General features: G+C 49.7%; 2 protein-coding genes across 7 annotated transcripts in view; one reads left to right on the top strand and one right to left on the bottom strand.

The window, feature by feature from the left end:
* SLC5A11 (solute carrier family 5 member 11) overlaps positions 1–5,901 on the top strand; it is a 39,869-nt gene extending 33,968 nt beyond the window's left edge. Inside the window, exons 11-16 of the mRNA XM_045776466.2 lie at positions 464–571; positions 930–1,080; positions 2,650–2,818; positions 3,197–3,412; positions 4,059–4,227; positions 5,570–5,901. Of these exons, the coding sequence (XP_045632422.2) occupies positions 464–571; positions 930–1,080; positions 2,650–2,818; positions 3,197–3,412; positions 4,059–4,227; positions 5,570–5,772 (1,016 nt within the window). The 3' untranslated portion in view covers positions 5,773–5,901. The remainder of the gene's footprint in view (positions 1–463; positions 572–929; positions 1,081–2,649; positions 2,819–3,196; positions 3,413–4,058; positions 4,228–5,569) is intronic.
* A 2,233-nt stretch (positions 5,902–8,134) lies between these two features.
* The window catches only part of ARHGAP17 (Rho GTPase activating protein 17), a 91,566-nt gene continuing 81,324 nt past the window's right edge, over positions 8,135–18,376 (bottom strand). For 3 of the 6 annotated variants that reach the window (XM_045776460.2, XM_045776465.2, XM_045776464.2), the window contains 2 exons: positions 16,754–17,374; positions 8,135–9,021 (listed from right to left, as the gene is read on the bottom strand). In XM_045776460.2, the coding sequence (XP_045632416.2) occupies positions 8,891–9,021; positions 16,754–17,374 (752 nt within the window). In that variant the 3' untranslated portion in view covers positions 8,135–8,890. Of the gene's footprint in view, positions 9,022–13,752; positions 13,802–15,562; positions 15,599–16,753; positions 17,375–18,376 lie in introns of all 6 variants that reach the window. The other 3 variants (XR_006776016.2, XM_045776461.2, XM_045776463.2) reach the window with 3 other exon arrangements.

Below are 18,376 nucleotides of genomic sequence, written 5' to 3'. Positions count from 1 at the left end.
CGGGCAATGGCATTCTCCTGTGTACTTCCGAGGAACTGTAGGCAAGATGTGAATTGCTTGTGTCCCCTTTTGGGGGGTCGGGGGATGCAGCCTGATGGGGACACTGTGGAGAATGGCCGCTAGGTGGCTCCGCTTCATTTGGGTGACAGAAATAACAGCCGAAGTGTATTCAGCGCTTCCTACACAGCAGCTTCTGGGCCGGGGGCATTATGTGTGTCGTCTCGGCCAAGCCCCACGATATCATACGAAGCAGACTTACATTATTGTCGCGGTTTTACAGATAGGGCCAGGTTAAGTAAGAAGGTCATGGTTTATGAAGTCTAGGCTCCTTGTTATTTCACGGAGCTGTACACGTGTAGACAGTCATCCTGTCTCCTGGCGTGGGCCTGTGTCAGCCCACGTTGTGGCTCGGCCTGGGCTCAGAGGGTCTGTCTGCTCACTCCGGCTCTTGTTTCTTCCACAGATGAAGTGGCTTGTGCAGATCCAGAAACCTGCCTGAAGGTCTGTAGCAACCCCTCTGGCTGCTCTGACATCGCGTATCCCAAACTGGTGCTGGAACTCCTGCCCACAGGTAACGTCCACTCGTCCCTAAATGGAGTGCCCTGGCGCACCCAGAAAGGAAGACCTTGGCTGGGCCCTGATCTGAGGGAGGGGCAGGATGGGAGGGTGGCAGGAAGGAATGTGCTCTGGGCTGAGGGACGGATCCCCAGAGCCAGGGTCCTCAAATAAAACCTAGGTCCTGGCTATGCCCCCCCACCCCCCCAGCCGCTGTCCCTCCGCATGGCTCCCACCCCTGAGTTCTGCCTCCTCCCAGTGGCACCTACTGGGATCAGCTGGCGCTATGGGCCTGGGGTAACGGGGTCATGAGTGGAGGCAGCGGCAGTTAGCAGGAAAAGCCTGAGGCCCATAGACCTCCCTTTTGCCCCCAGGGCTCCGTGGGCTCATGATGGCTGTGATGGTGGCGGCGCTCATGTCCTCCCTCACCTCCATCTTTAATAGTGCCAGCACCATCTTCACCATGGACCTCTGGAACTACATGCAGCCTCGGGCGTCAGAGAAGGAGCTCATGATTGTTGGCAGGTAAGGTACTAAGTGGAACTGGGGAGGGAGAGTGAAAAGTTTAGATACCCAGGGAGGAGAATGCTGGGCCCATCCAGAGGTAAAGCCTGGCCAGCCACTCATCGTGGAGGCTCAGCCTCCTTTGATGGCAAAGGTGAGATTCATTAGGACTCTAATGAGGATAAATCACTCATCGAAGAGATGTTTACTGAGCACCTACTATGTGCCCCGTGGCCGGACAGAGAGCAGGGAAAAGCAGAGATTCAGTATCTGCTTTCACAAAGCTAAAGAGAAGATAATTAAAGAGAGAGGATAATTAAAAAGAAATTACAAGCCCAGTGAGTGCTATGAGGAGGAGCCAGGAGATGTAGGAATTCGGAGGAGTCCCCAGCCTGGACTGGATGGGACCTGAGGGATGAATAGGAGTTAGCCAGGTAAAAAGGAGGAAGGGGTTCTGGGGACTGGGCAGGGGGTGGGGTGGGGAAGGGTTCCCTACCAAGCCTTCTGTAAGGTCCTGAAATCTAATGGGGGGAACAGAAGGGACCGAAATGGATGGTATGCAAATATTATGTAAAATGCATGCTAATAAGCATCTTGGGGCCCCGAGGGCTGTCTCAGCCTTGGATTAGGGAAAGAGTGCTTAGGTGTGACACCACAAATATAACCCATAAAAGAAAAAAACAAATACATTAGACTTCATCAAAAGCTAAGACTTTTTCACTTCAAAAGACACCATTAGGGAAATGAGAAAACAACCCACAGGTAAGGAGAAACTATTTGCAAACCTTGTAGCTGACAAAGGACTTGTGATCTAGAATAATCTGCAAAGTGAGATGGTAACCCTGGAGAACTATAGAGAGATACCATGATGTGCCCACTAAAATGGCTATAATCAAAAACACAGACGAGGAAATAGAGAAGTTGGGACTTTCCTAACGCTGTGGGTGGGAATGTAAAATGGTTCAACCGTTCAAAACAGTTTGGCAGCTTTTAAAAAAAATTAAACATACAACTTATCATATGACCGAGCACTTGCATTCCCAGATGAAAACATATGTCTACATAAAAATTGCATTCCCAAAAATACATAAAGACTCAAACACAAATATTCACAGCAGCTTTTGTTTACACGAGTGGAAAAATAGAAACAACTCAAGTGTCCAGTGACCACTGCAGGATAGACGGTGGCATGTCATGGTAGAGCCATTCAGTGGAGTATTTTTCAACAATAAGAACGAATGACATACTGTGATAATGCACGACGCATGGATGAGTCTCAAAAACATGCTCCGTGAAGGACACTGGCGGCCAAAGACCACTGTTGAATCCTGTTTCTGTCCAGAAAAGGCAAATCTGTAGGAACAGGAGCAGATAAGGAGTAAATTGTAACTGAGCGTGAAGGAACCTGTTTGGAATAAAGGATGCTGTGAAACTTGATGGCGTTGCCCAGCGTTAGGGGATTGTGCTCTTAGAATGGGTGAATCTTGTAGTACGCAAATTCTACCTGAATAAAGCTGTAGAGAGAGAGAGAGAGAGAGCAGTGTTTCCGGGGAGACATGCTAATGAGGGTCTCTCTCCGCCGGGCACTAGGGCATTTGTGCTGCTGCTGGTGCTAGTCTCCATCCTCTGGATCCCCGTGGTCCAGGCAAGCCAGGGGGGCCAGCTCTTCATTTACATCCAGTCCATCAGCTCCTACCTGCAGCCGCCCGTGGCCGTGGTCTTCATCATGGGATGTTTCTGGAAACGGACCAATGAAAAGGTAGCTCTGGATAAGCGCTGCCGTGAGGATGTCTTAATGATGTGGGTGGTGTTACGGAGGCTGAGTTCTGCGGATGGAGGTGTGGGGAGGGGGCCACCTGGCCTTCGAAGAGCAACCACAGCGGTTCTGTTTCCATGCATTGTGTCATGAAACAGGGAAGGTAAATTTGCAAGGAATGAGTAAATTATGCCTGAATGATCAGTTTTGTGTGAAAGATAAACAGATAAGTAGCTCCAGTCCTTTTCAAATTACTGATGCCTTCATTGACCACCCCTAGAAAGGCAAGCTCTTGGGAACGGCTTGTCGGGGTCTGCAGAGGCCCGGGCTGGCTGCCCCGTAACCTGCACGTCTCTAAGATGGCCTTGCTCTGATTTGCAGGGGGCCTTCTCAGGTCTGATCTTGGGCCTTCTCCTAGGCTTGATTCGGCTGGTCCTGGATTTCATTTACCCGCAGCCTCGGTGTGACCAGCCAGATGACCGCCCTGGCGTGGTCAAGGATGTCCACTACCTCTATTTCTCCATGATTCTGTCTGCAGTGACTCTGATCACCGTGTCCATTGTGAGCTGGTTCACAGAGTCGCCCTCCAAGGAGATGGTACGTTTGCGTTTGATAATGTATAACCACTGAGACCCTTGGCTGCAAGCGACAGAAAACAGACCCAAACTGGCCCCAATGAAGAGGGTTTGATTGTTCAAAAAGGTGGGACATCCAGGGTTGGGCTTAAGGGGCAACTTGATTTGGGACAGCAGACCATCCAAATCCATCCTTCATTTCTGCCTCAATTTTCAGGCACTGTGTGGGGCTGGAAGTTTCCAGGGATTTTATCTTTTCTCATACTCATCAAGCAAAAGCAGAAATATGTTTGTCCCAGCACATCCGGCAGGGTTCCTGATTCCCATTGATGCAGTCAGCTCGACACGTGTTTACCCATGAGCCGGTTCAGTCTCTGTGGCTAGAGAAATGCACATGCTGAATGGCTGTTGTGGGGGTGGGGGGTCTCCCAAAAAAGCCCCAGGCTACGATTAAGCTCTGGGGGGCCAGAATGAAGGAGGGTGAGATCCCAACAGAATTAGGGCTGCCGAAGAAAGCCGGGGGAACCGTGGGGGAAGTGTTCAACGGTTCTGCAGAGCGCAGGGAGCTGGAGCTTGTTGGAGGCGCAGTGACAGGGGACATTCTCACCTGTGAGGCTGAACGTGGGGTCAAGCAGGGGACCCTAATCTGAACTATCTCTGCTCCTTAGGTAAGCCGCCTGACCTGGTTTACTCGTCATGACCCCATGGTCCGGAAGGAACAGGTCCCACCAGCAACTCCCCGGCCTCTGACCGTCTCTCAGAACGGGACACCAGAGGCCAGCATCACCGACATCCAGCTGGAGATTGTTCAAGAAAACATATCCAACCCCGACCGCTGTGAGTTGCCTCTCCTCGGTTACTGTAGAAGCCCAAGAAGCATTAGATGTTTAAGGGGAGATTTTTCTACCAATCACAAGCTAGAAGAGGGGCACACTTGGAATGTTAGCATCCCCTGACTCCCAGTGTCTGGTCTAACTTTCAACAGATGCTCAGTGGGGAGTAACAAGAGCAAACCCGTGTCGAGGGCTTGCTAAAACACGGCTCACTAAATTGCCACGAAATCTTGCCAGGTAGGCTGCAATGCCATTGTCATTCTCTAAATTGCTGGTTTCAGACTGGCAGCTTGCAGACATCCTGTGGTTTAGTCCACCTACCATTTTAATAGAAGGCGAGTTAACATTGAAAACTCGGGGGATTTCATATAAAATTCCAGATTTCCATCTTCTTTTGAAACATGGGAAGATGTAACAACACTGGGCCCACCTATCTGCATGACTAACGTTGTCCAGAGCTTGGAAAGAAAGCCCCTTAAACCTGGGCTGTGCCCTTTGGTGAGCCAAGGTCTCCACCCGCCCCTATTGCCCCATGACCCTGTGGCCATGGGCTGTCACTTACCATCACACGTGGCCTTTTACATGTATCAATATACATGTATATACAAATGTACTGTGGCTATGTATCCATGTCAGCCTAATGAAGGAGGGTGCCTGGGTGGCTCAGTCGGTTAAGCATCTGCCTTTGGCTCAGGTCATGATCCCAGGGTCCTGGGACCAAGTCCCGCATCAGGCTCCCTGCTCAGTGGGAAGTCTGCCTCTCCCTCTCCCCTCTGCTCATGGTCTCTCTCTCGGATAAATAAATAAAAATCTTGAAAAAAAAGAAAAACAAGCTAACAAGGGAAATTCAAAGATAGATCCAGAAGGCCATGTGTTTCAAGAAAAATGAGAGAATCTTTCCTGGTTCATATTTTGACAAGTTTAATAAGCAAAGTGCGTCCCCCTGACCATGTTCCTGGCTCTTAAAGGCCATAGAGCTTGCAGCCCCAGCTCCGAGTGGGGAAATAGTTTCCCGCGAGAGTGCCCTTCTCTGTCTTGGGCCTCCTGGCAGACAGGGTGATAGGGAGGAGGGAATCGGACAGATGTGGCTTCTAAACCCCCCTCTGCCACTCCTTACCAGCTGCGTGGCTTCACCCAAGTTAGTCAGGTGAGGCTCTGTCTCTTCATCTGAAAATGATGACAAGCCTGAAAACACCACTCTTCCAGATTAAGGCATTCATGAATACTTTCCAGAAAAGGTATGGAAAATACTTCTCACTGGGCCTGGAACACAGCCGGTCGGCCCCTCTGCCCCCTTCTCTGGGAGACACAGCCCATCCTTATGACCTTCATTTGGGTTCTTTCAGGTGACACGATCCCAAAGCGGTCCAAAGTGAAGCGAGCCGTCTTGTGGCTCTGTGGAATGGAGAGCGCGGGCAAGGAGCCCCCGAGCAAAGTGGAACCCGTCATAGTTTCCTTGGAAGAAAACCCCCTCGTGAAGACCCTTCTGGACACCAACCTCATCATCTGCGTTAGCTGTGCCTTCTTCCTCTGGGGCTACTTTGCGTAACATGGGGGTGAACCCAGGGGTCCAGTCTGTTGTCCGCACCCTGTTTTTGTAACGAAAGGAGATAAATAATAAAGCATTGTTTGTTTACCGTGAGGCTTCAAAGGAGCTCATGGGCCGTTTTCAACGTGACATTTAGCTCTTTTCTTCTTAAAAGGGAACGGAGGGTAGAAGGTGGGGGAGAAAGGAATCGTCAAAGCTGCCTTTTCTGAAAAGGCTATTATTCACTCTTCTTGTCTATCTGCAACACCGAGGGTGAAATTCAAAGGGATAAACAAGCGAAGAGACCCACGGGACCTCCCAGCCTGGCAGTGACCCCATCTCCAGGGCCAAGTGCTAGCATTTGAACTTTGCCTAACTCATCTTCAAAGTGCAAGGAATGGGACCCGCAGGCCACTGCTTGCTTTCCACTCCCGCTGGCTCTGGGCGGAGGGGGAGCTGGTCCGCGGAGCTTTCCTCCCTGTGCCGCTTGCTTCTCCATATGATCTCCGGGAAGTCGATCAGCGGTGGCGCCCTGGAACCTTGTGCTTTCAGAAAATCAGGGAATTGCGTGCTGGCGTCAACTCTTTCTCCGCTTAATTCCCACAAGGCTTCTTCCCCTCCAACAAGTGGTCAGAAGGACAGGCACTCCCACGGCAAACCTCTAGTGGCCGAGGGGCAGTGGGGCTCTGAAGAGCAGCCACCCCTGTCCCATGCAGTCCCAGCCATCCTCCTTTCTCTGTTCGGGGCTCCGCTGGGGTCTGATGGGGTGACCCGCACAGGCTGCCGCGTGCATGGCTAAGATCAAGGGCAGGCCCACAGAGCGAGCCCTGACGCCCCCTCTGGGGTAGCCCAGCGCCTAGAGATGTGATTCCAGTCCTGGGATAAAGGGAGCTGGGGTGGATTGGAACCACTTACTGGCATGACAGAACTCAGAACTCTGTTCTCAGAGCAGTCTCTCAAGGGACCCCGATTTCCACACTTCAAAGGAACACGGACAGGAAACCCTGGGGCTGAGGAGCCATTGGCTTCACTCAGTCACTCAACGTGTCTCTTGAGTTCCTCCTTGTTGCTCTCAGGACCTTGGGCCAGGCTCGTCAGAGGCTTAGCTCTGCCACACTGGTCCCAAGGACTGCGGTGGGTGGGATGAAGGCACACCCCCGCCTTTGTGGGGAGCTGTTCGCTAACGTGGCTACTATACAGACCCTCGGGAACTGGCTCCTGGCCGGAGCCTGAGACGGTGTGTGGGGCAAGGGGGCTCCAGGGGGAGGCTACACATCCCTCTCCAAGGGCCAAAGGCGGGGGGGGGCAGCAGTCTCCTTCCCCACACAGCCCCTCTGGGGAGAATGTCCATGGCACCCACACCATCTCCCCGGCAAGCACGGTGTCTCGGTTTCCCCGAGCGCCAGCGCTGTGGAGGAAGCACGTCCAGGGTCCCGCAGAGAAGCCTGACTGCGGACAGAGGGCTCCCTGGAGAAGGGGCTGAATGCCGATGGGCAGCCGACACCGTGACCCTTGCTCTCTGTGAGGGGCTTGATCTACAGCCAAGGGGGGATGGCGTCTGAGGAGGGAGAGAGTCAGCCTTAAGCAAATACAAATTTAAGATACAGGGGGAAATAGATACATATTTTCAATGTAATAAGTGTAGGAAGCACTCTGGGGGGCACAGGGATCTTTGAGTGGTGAGGGAAAAAATGACTGCCCTTTTCAAATGAAACCTGTTCATTCACAGTGGAAGGAGGGCCAGTGTCTTCTGTATTGTTCCAGGTGTAGTGTATGTGCTGCCAAAGTGAGCGCAAAGGTCGACAGGTCTCCGATGTGCCCGGCAAACAGCTCTACCAAGGGAACGGCTCAGGGCAGCCGACACTGGGAGCGTGTGTCTCTCTCTGTTCCCAAGAGAAAACCACCAAATCTGGGCCACTGGGAGGCGCTGTCATCAGAACAGCCATCCAGACTGTGGGACTTCACCTGGCTCCATCCCCCCCATCCGCTCTTCCCAAGTATTTCAGTCCTGGGAAAGCAGGGCCTCCGAGTCACTGGAAAAGAGAATTCCTACAGAAAAGAACAGCTGGGACTCCCGCACTGGACCCGTGGGGCTGACTCTTCTCGGGGTCTCTGGGTGGACAAGAAAGGGCGTCAGGACTGGTAGGTGCAAAGGAAGAGCCTGACCACAGAACACGCACTACGGGACAGTCTGGGAGGTCTCCGGGGCACCTGGTGACTGCTGTCACTGCTGTGACCTTGCTCTCCACACCCTCAGGCTTCTACAGTCACCATCAGAACCCCCGACGTCTCACCCAAATTCTGTTTGGTTAAGTGACAACATGCATGCTCACACATACACACAAGCCATAATTTTGCTTCCGAGAATTATAAAGTTTTCATATAAACCACAGAATATATTTAATTCAAATTAAACACGAAACTAGAATAATGTTCGGTCCTTATCAAGTAGCAATTACATTGTTTTTTTAAAAAAAAAGAACAGTACATTTCTTTCTACATTCTGGCAATCCAACAAGGCACAAGTCACATCCAGTTTGCTGAGGTGACGGATCCAGCAGTCACCATCAATGCTCGTGGTTTTGAGGGGGTCGGGGGAGGCACGACCATCCTTCATACAAAATGATTCTGCAGCAATTGTGAGGGAGAGGAACCTCCCTCCTAATATATAAGAATGAAAGTCCAAGTAGCAGGAAGCAGGCGATTTGCATTATGCATGTATTTTCTTAAATAGAGAGTTCAAGCGCTGCTGCTTCTTCATCCCAAACTGCCTTTCGTGCCACCAGCCTTGATGGCGGTGACAAAGCTTCCCACACGCTCTAGGCAATAATACTCTTTCCATTCTAGGTACTTCTTTTTTCTTTTTCTGTTTTTCTTTCTTTTTAATTTTTTTTTTTTAAATTTTTTTTGGCATGATTTCTTTCCCACGTAAAGAAAGCCAACTTCTTCAAGACACAGGTCATTCAGCTTAAAGTGTCAGCCTCCACCTTCTCCTGGGGCTGCGGGAAGGCGAAGACCTGCACGCCAGGCCTTCTTTCCCCTTCACTGAAAGCTCTTCACTGTTTGGTCTGCAGAGAGAAGCGTGCACCTGCCCGGGTTCCGCTCTCCAGGGAGGGAGGGGCCGGGGGCGGGGCTTTCTTCACAGGGCGGTGCTTTCCGTATCATTGTCTATATCCAACAGAATGCGTCCGGGCAGGTCTTTGCTGGCTGAGTCTGAATGCATGTCAGGAAAGGTGCTGCGAAGCGGCTCTGAAACTCTAGAACTGGTGTCTGGACAAAAACAGGAGGAGACATGCTGTCAGCGTGTGGTAACGCCCACGCGGCCACCCTAGGGCACTCTAGAAGAAGAGAAGCTGGACAGTCCGCGTCAGCCCATGCACACACACCTTGCTCACTACAGGCACTGTCAGCCCCTGGAAGTTGGGTCAAGCCTCTCAGACCCCCGGGCAGCCGACTGGCACAGCCCCGCGTCCTGGCTCTGGTGGCCCTTCCCAGGAGCCTTCAGAGATGCAGCCCTTGTAGGGGCGCTCCCTCTGACCGCGGAGAGGAAACCTGTCTAGCCAAGCCTCTCATGCACTAACTAAAACCTCCTCACAAATCAGGGATGCAGGGATAGGTGCGCCTCACTGGAGAGCCCCCTCCTCTGAGGCCCAGGAGTCTGTCCTCCTGTTATTCATGCTATGCCAACCTCAGCACCAGTGACATTTTGGGCTGGATCAGTCCGGGCTGAGGGGCCATCCTGTGCCCTGTAGGAGTGCAGCAGCCATCCTGCCCTTCATGCATGACGTGCCAGTGGCAGGCAGCCCTATCTCCCTCAGTGTGAGAAAGATGTCTCCAGACACGGCCAGATGTCCCGTCAACCCCTGGGTGACAATCACTGAGGTAGATCACCAACCTCCCACAAATACCGATTTTCTCTTCTCCTTCTAATACTTATACTCCAGTTCCTTTTTCACGTCTTATTACGTTGGCTGGAATTCCTCTAGGGAGATGGCAAATGCGGAATCCTCAAGCCGTCGGTCCCTCACTCCTCAACCCACAAGAGACATCTTCACCCGTCACGGCCAGCCTCCTCATGAGGCCGAGGAGTCTCAGATGCATTCATTTGTGAGCAAGTACTGACTGAGCGTCTACCTGAGAGGGCACATCAGTGAACAAGCCAGACACAGTTTTAATGAAGCCGGCAATCCAGTGGGGGAGACGGCCCCTGATCAAGACAGAATCGTTTGCTTCTCTGGTAGGTGTGTGTTTTAGCAAATTGTGAGGGCCTAGTTAGAGGTTTTAGGGCCGGCACAGGAGAGAAGGGAGAGGTTCTGATTTGCTGCAGTTTCACGTTGCCGGGCTACAGTGTGCTGGGAGTCTCCCCAATATGTTTAAGGGCTTAACTTCTGTTTCACCTGCTCCTTCTCCACATAGGCTGGTGGCACACGCAGGTGTGCTTTGGCGGGGGGGGGGGGGGCTCACTGCTTTGAGACTGGTTCCTGCTCCTGCTCCCTACTGTGCTGAGCTGCGAGATCTATTTACTCCCTTTTCTCACGAGGGCTCCTGGGTTGGCAGCCCCAGGCCTCCAAGTTTCTTATACACCACAACTCAGAGAAATTTCTAGATTTGTGGAGGTGCCAACGTGTGAGAGAGTTCAAGTGCTGAATGCACGTGACAATTTCAGTCTTATGATAATTGTAAAACCAACCAAACTGTGCTGCTTTGCACTGTCCAGTGACGTAGTCAAGGGTGGGCTGTGTGTGCAGAATAGGGGTCCAAATGTCTCAGACTTGACCTCAGCAGAAAGGAAGTCACGAGAGCAGGGACTGTGTCTGTCTTGTTCAGTGTATCCCCAGTGCCTAGAACAGTGGCTGCTTAATGGCTGATTCTCAGTAAATTTTGTGGTTGGCCAGTTGGACGGGTAGGTGATGAAGAGCCCTCCAGCCCAACCATCTTTCCAATCCTCCCCTCCTGCATCCTCAGACAGAGTCATCACGTCTCAAAGACAAGACTGGTACAAGAAATCCATTGCAAATTCAATCCCTAACCCAACAAGACAGATGGTGCAACCAGTCAGAGGCTCTTTTTAGCCCACAGAGTTTACCAGAGACTATGGACCTGCCATGCCTGCATGCTGCAAAGACACTATACGTACTGATTAGACTTCTACTTGTTAATAGTGGATTTACATGCAAACCAACACCGATCAGCCACAGACCTTTTTCAGAGGACAAACTTTTCCTTTCCTTTCCTTTCCTTTCCTTTCCTTTCCTTTCCTTTCCTTTCCTTTCCTCTCCTCTCCTCTCCTCTCCTCTCCTCTCCTCTCCTCTCCTCTCCCTTCCTTCCTTTCCTTCCTTCCTTTCTTTTGTTCCTTCCTTCATTCCTTCCTTCCTTTCCATCACATATAATTTCTGGATTTGTACTTTCCTGAAATTCTCTATTTATAACGAATACACACAAATTCTACACTCAGGGGGAAAAAATGTGTGGTGGGAGTGTAAGGGACATTCCTTCCCTCTGCCTCCTGCCTGCTCCCCTGGTTTGTCTGGGGTTGGCAGGTACACTACTTCCCAGCCCCGCCCGCCTTACACGAACCAGTTTTATTTTTTTAAAGGCAGCTGATTTTATTTTTATTTATGATTTTATTATTATTTTTAAAGTTTTAAGTAGGTTCCATGCCCAACATGGAGCCTGAACTCATGACCCTGAGATCAAGAGTCACATGCTCCACTGACTGAGCCGGCCAGGCTGGCTGAACCATGTTTAAAAAGAAGACAGCAGATCTGTTCACACACGGGAAGTAGTAAGAATCAGCACGTGTGCAGAGCCAGCTTCCAGAAGGAGACTACTCTTCATCACAATGGCTGGCACGACGGAGCGGCTACCATATACCGGGCATGGTGCTGGGGGCTCACTGGCCCCCCGTGAAATGACCCCAAGGCAGCATTAGTGCTAGAAAGGGGGACCCTGAGAGACTCCACTCCTCACAGAAGATCAGAGCCAGACGGGTTAGACCCTGGAGTCTGGTTTTTCATCGGCATAGCGCTCTCCCTCCGCCCCATCGGAGTTTGTACGTGCTCGGGTGAGGGTCCTGACAGAGAAGACGGTCTCTGAGGATACAATGCATGAGTCTTAAACACTCTGGTTCATTGCGGCAAAAAGGTAGAAAAGGTTATTTTAGAAAGATTCTATTTTTTAGAATCCTTTTAAGGAACTCTATTTTTAAAAAATGCCTCTAAAAACTTCTGGCTGCAAATTTACATAAGGCATCGTTTTTCTTACATGCATTCTAAGAAGGGCTGGTCTTTGAGCATAGAGTTTGGAGCTAAGGTCACATGACTGATATTATATTAAAAAACCCAAACCAAAAAGACAGACACACCTAGCATGCTGCGTCTCTTCTCGGGCGAATGTTACCCCTGATCCAGGGCTTGGACAAATCTCACCGGGTTCCTTCCTTTTTTTGAGTATCTGAATCAAGGAAGTGAGCCCCCCAAGGGCCAGAATGGGCACTCTATAATTTAGGGTCTGGTCCTACAAGGTTTACTTGTCACTTCAACAAGATGTGCTTGTCCAAGCTTATTCAGACGGTCACTCTGAGAGGTAAAAGACCCAAATACATCCTTGAAATTTAACTTTTCAGGCACTACTGCAGGACGAATCAATTTCCTCCCCTGACCAATCTGTAATCTAGAGTCTGAGAGAAGGATTCCCTTCTGCTGCTCACCAGCTCGCTCGTGCTGTCAGAGCCTTGGCGCCAATTTTTTACTATTTTAGTCAAAGGAGAGAGCCTGTGCAGGTCTCACTGGATATTTACCTTGACCTGATTCTGATATCTAGTTATTCAAAATAAGCTGCAAGGAGAGGGAGGAGCCACTGAAATGCCCAGCGATGAGCAAAAATACGCCTGCTTAACGTTATGCAGTCATTTGAAAGGCTGGTTGTCAAAACCGCGTCATAACGTGAAGGAGCATATGATGTAAGGTAAGATAAAGAATGCAAGACCAAAATCTGTATGTGCAAAATAACGATGATCGTACACCCCCTGGACTTTCGGGGGAAAAAAAAAACTAGAGAAAAAACAGAATGCGAATCGTGAACTTCTTCGACTGCAGAAGAGTACCTTCTTATTATTTCTGGTTTCCAAATCTTTGATATCTGTGGTTAATTTTTTTAAATGTGTTTCTTTCGGGATCCAAAATGAGGTTAGTTTTTAAAAAGAACACCGTGAGAACCAGCAAAGTGTCAAGCTTTTAAGGATGGTTCTGGGAGTGACACGGTGTACAGAGGATGCCTCATGGGTATCTGCAGGCTCGTGAAATACCATGAAATACTAAGAAATATCTTCTACTCCTGAGCATTGTCTTTTTAACTCACGAAAGAACCGATATTGGGAAAACCAAGTGGTACATCGGAATCTAAATAGGGACGCCCTAGCCCCAGCCCTCCTGCGTCTGGGTTCTAGACGGCCGGGTCGTATGAATTTCTGAAGCGCTGACCTATGAATCTAATACATAACTCTGAGCATGTATTTCTTTTCCAAGATAAAAATGATCATAAAGAGCTACCATTTCCTTAGGACCCCACGTATGTTAAGAACTGTAATATGTTTTCTTCTTTTATCTGATTTAATCCCTTCAGGAGAAATTCTCACAAACGTCACTCTCTAACTGATCAGCGAGGTTGTGCCTTGTCTCATGTTACGCAGAGCTGCAACTCTAATTGGGGCGCGTCCGAGCCTACAATGTCTTCTTTCTACTACCCCTCAAGCCTGCCCGCTATAGAAAAGAACAGAAGGGAGAGAAGTCACAGGGCCAGCCCCGTGAGCCCCATCCCACGTCTGTGAACACACTTCGTATTCAGCAAGCATGGCTGCAGCCGGCCTCCTTTAGTACATGCACTGTTAGCAGGGATGCAAGCAGGCGGGGTTAAGGGTGCCGGTTAGTAACAGGCGTTAGTGCACAAACATGATCGTAAAGTAGCACAAATGCTTTGGCCAATCAGGTGCCTTTTCCTTACCATTAAATATTCCAATTTCAGTTCTTACTGAATATGGCGGGTCATACATCTAAATTATTTAATAAAATGTTGAAATTAGAACACTCGTGGCTAGAATCTATTCCTTTAAGAACAGCAAGATGTCAACTCTCTTACTTTCAAAGCTAAACGCTTTGTCGCACTTTCTACAGTAATGACAAGGAAGAAGATTCCAGTGACACCAGAATCCCTCCGTTCTCCCCGGGCTGGTGCTGAGCTGCCACAGGTCGACTGCCAAAGGTGCTTGACGGCAACAATCTCCCCCGAGAGTTTATCCTAATCCGCAGGCCTTCATTCCACTTTTTGGGGTTTAACTGGTCTAAACAAATAACCTATTTCTAGGAATCTGTCTGTGGTTTTCCACGTGCAAACACGATGTCGTAATAAAGAACCGCCTTCCTAGGGAGTTATGTCGAAATACCCAATGGCCGTATCCAGGAATGGTTAATAAGAGCAGTTCGTGAGTTCTCAGTGCTGGCCTTCTGCGTGCTCTCGGGGGTGGGAGGGCAGTCCAGGCGATTTTAAGCAATTAAAATTTAATTCTGCGATCCAAATGGCATTGTGCTGACCTGGAATTTCTCGAGTATAGGAGAATTCATAACATAGATTGGTTTTTAAATACTTAGCTAATATCTTAAGGAAAAGTAGTTTTCCTATAAGACTTCCCTGACCTGATAATTATAAAGTACAGAGCCTTACGGGGTTGTACCAGATCAGCATAAATACACCTGCGGTGAGAAAGGTATTTTTTTTTTAATGATTTTTTATTATATTATGTTAGTCACCATACGAGAAAGGTATTAAACAACAGACATGATTCTGGTTTGTAGTTTTCTGTCTAAAAAGAAGGAAAGATTTGGGGGCGGGGAGAGGGGAATTTGGGTGTGTCCAAAGTATTGACGTGTTAAAGGTTGGTCACTTCACTCTTACACATGACCTCCACACCCCGCTGGGCAACCCGAGGCTTCTGGGTTATCAGGAGTCAGGAAGAGGGACGCATCCCTGTGCCCTCCTCCCGTCCTAAAGGTCGCACTCTAGTTTCCCTTTCTGGTTTCTCCAGAAAGTCTTACTCGGACCAAAGCTGCGAATACTCTGGCGGGGTAGCCCACCAAAGGTGAGGCTCAGCTCAGCGGATGAGAGTAACGGTACACATGACGAGAGCCCCACAGTATCCAAATGCGGACCTGAAGGTGGGGTTCAGACGAGCCTCACTGCGCCCTTGGAAAAGCTCGTATGGTTTAAGAAAGCAAAATGTAAGCATGCTGGAATGCAAAGAAATTTAGTGTGGGATCTTTGGAGGAGGATTTTTTTTTTTTTTTTTTTTTGGTCCTGAGAATTTCGAACATTGAATTAAGAAGCTCCATGCGGTTAACTTGCACTTGAGATAAACGATTAAAAAATTAAAGCTCAAGACACAGGGAACACAATTCTCTGTGCTGGCTGCACCCGAGTCCTCTCTGGTTGGATGTGATGAGCCCGTCGATGAGAGGTAAATCACTGAGAAGAGCGGGACACTTTAGGAAAGGCTTACCAACAAGAAAGAAGACACTCCTTGTATCTTAGGAGAGTAGCTTGAAATCGGGTTCTCAATCTACGGACATCTACCTCTTGAATTTGGAGCACTGCAGCTCGGAATGCTTTTGATAAGAACATAAGGAATGTCTAATGCTACCGAACGGATGGCAGGGGGTCATCAGCTGCTCCTGATCAGGGAGTCACAAGCACATATGCAAAACACGGCTAAGCAGGAGCATTTGCAGCTGTGGTGCGAGCTGCTTGGGGGGTTACAGACCTTAGTCCTGGGAACCTTCCCCACCTGTGAGGGCATCTATTGGGAAACAAACAAACAAACACACCAATATGGCTTTGTTTTTTAAAAATAAAAGCTGGAGTGTCATCAGAAATTATTAACCATTTATCATACACGCATTTACGGAGTATACTCCTGAAAAAAAATTGGGTCATCGAAAGATAGACTAGTTGGTTAACCCTCATCATTTGGGGTACCAGTTTGGGGGATACCGTTGGCTCATTTCAGCAGAGAAGTCGTGTGGTACAGCTGGATAGCCCAGAGGTATAGTCCAGCTTCTTCTCTGAAACTAGCTCCACGTAGGAAATTTAAAACTAAGCTGTTGTGATTCAAAGCTCCTAAGTGCCGTTTTTAAAAACACATTAAAACCCCCACCCATCCCCCTCATCCTTAAATCGAGTACTGTATTAGAGCCCTTGGGGTGGAATTTTTAAAAGAAATCATAATTAAATAAAATGATCGTGTTTTGGACTGCCTGTAAAAAAAAAACACCCCATTAGGCAGCCTACTGAAATCTATCTGTACAATCACCACCACCCGAAACAGGTTTCCAGGGGAATTATGGGAAATTCTTGATCCTTCCCTCCCTCACCACTCAATGCTGGAGTTCTGATGTGATCACGCCCCAATACCTGCCTTCCCAGAGCATCCAAATGGGCACAGATCATGTTTTTAAAGTTATACCTGGAATGCTTCACTTACTATGAACAATTTTACCTTTAGAAGGAAAATAAGTATCTTAAAGAGGAGTTTGCTAAGAAACGAATTTCATGCTCATGTCGTACATTACCTTCCACCTGGATTAGGTCACTATACTTAGAAAAAGGTAAACGGTGATAGGTCTTAAAACACAGAATGAGACTATGAATCAGAGGCTAGCTAACTGCAAGGGCCAGGGAGTAAATATTTTTAGGCTCTGTGAGCCACATACTCTCTGGAAGGACTATACAACTGTTACCTTAGCACAAAAGCAGCCAAAGACAGTATGTAAACAAATTAGAGTGGCTGTGTCCCAATAAAACTTTATTTACACAAAATGGGCTACGGGCCGGATCTAGCCAGTGGATATAGTTTGCTGCCCCCTGCTGAAAACCAAGGCCCAAACGAAAGGGGAGAGTACAGAAGCCATGTAGCGCAGATGGGGGAAAGGTCCGAACCGCATTTCTCACTTACCCGTTACTATCTTGGAAGCAGTAGGAGCTGCGTTGGTGAGGGTGCCGTCCCCAGCCGAGTGGGCGCCCGGAGGATGTGGGGGTGGAGGCACGCTGGGTCGGTTCCTCGGCTTTGGCACTGGTCTCGGTCTTGGTAAGGTTCCAGCGTGTGGCTGCGCCGTCTCGGGGTTACTCGCCGCCTGGGTCTGAGAAGCTGGCAGGCTGGGGTTCTGTTTTCCTAAAGGTGGAGTACTGGGGGGCGTTGGAGTCTGGGGAGGGGTGTGAGGCGGCTGCTCAAGTCCAGGCTCACTGGGCAGTGTCGCGGGGGCGGACGGGCCCTGGCTACCCGGTTTGCTGTGCCCCAGCAGCGCGGTCTGCGTTGGGGGCTGTGGCGGCGGGTGACTGGGAGCTTGTATCGGGGACAGGCTGCTGGAGTACCTCCGGGGTGCAGAGGGCTGCGAGGTCGTGCAGGGCTGGCCGGGAGCCTGGCCCGCGTGCTGGGTGGGAGGAGAAGGGCTTCGGGTGGCTGGCTTTGGTGACAGACTGGGTGGATGCTGAGATGTTCCTGGAGAACTCTGGCCCCCGGGATGGCCAGGAGGGGGGTTTCCCGGTTTTGGGGGTGCAGGAGCAGGTTTTTTAACAGCTGCACAAAGGGAGAAAACACCTTTCAGTAAGAAAAGCCAACACTGCCTTTATCAGGTGAACCTCACCACGGCTGATAACATGCACCCCGTGGAAGGATAAAAGCGGGAGGGCACTTCACATCTGTGGTCTCCCTCCCGCAAGCCCCAGGGCCAGTCTAACCAGGAGAACAGCCGCTGACAAATATGAATTGAGGACATCCTTCAAAATGCCTGACCGGCCCTCCCCCAAGCCATCAAGGCCACGAAAACACAAGGGAGGACAGAAACTGTCACAGCCCAGAGGAGACTCAGGAGATGAGATGACTGTGGTCTCCTGGATGGGAGCGAGCCTGGGACAGAATCTGGCCCCTGGTCGAATAACTGGTGAAATCTGAACAAAATATGGAGTTTAGTCCACAGTAAAGCAGCGGGGTTGGTTTCTTGGCTGTGGTAAATGCACCCCAGGGACCTGGGACAGTAGGTGAAGTGGGTGAGGGGCATATGGAGACAACCAGCACTGCCTCTGTAACCTCTCTGGAAATCTAAAATTATTCCCAGACAAGAAGTTTATGGTTTAAAAAAAAAAAGTATCTTATACACATATGGACCTTTAAAGACCTGTTGTTTAGTTTTTATTTTAAGAAATTTTTACTAATCTCTACACCTAATGTGGGGCTTGAACTCACGACCCCGAGATCGAGAGTTGTATGCTCTACCGACAGAGCCAGCCAGGTACCCCAAGACCTGTTGTCTGAAAAGTTCAATATGAAGAGAACACAGTGAACGGGGGCCGCCTCCCTACACCGAATCGCTGCTCTAAGCCCACCGAGCTGCCTACTTGTCTGTGTCCTTCCTGCATGATCTGGGAGCCCGGGAAGAATCGGGGAGAAGAACAACTAGAAGAGGGTGACCCCCAAACATGACTCATCTGCCTATACATACCCCATGGCCCCTTGCCCTAAGCCAGCTTCTCCTGGAGGGCTTAATTTTTAAAATATATTTTTAAAATATTTCTACCCATT

Source organism: Ursus americanus, chromosome 2 (assembly GCF_024610735.1).
Source record: "Ursus americanus isolate L20-20 chromosome 2, mUrsAme1.1.p, whole genome shotgun sequence".
Lineage (NCBI taxonomy): Eukaryota > Metazoa > Chordata > Mammalia > Carnivora > Ursidae > Ursus > Ursus americanus.
The sequence above is the reverse complement of the archived record's forward strand: the minus strand, read 5'-3'. Positions and strand labels throughout refer to the sequence as shown.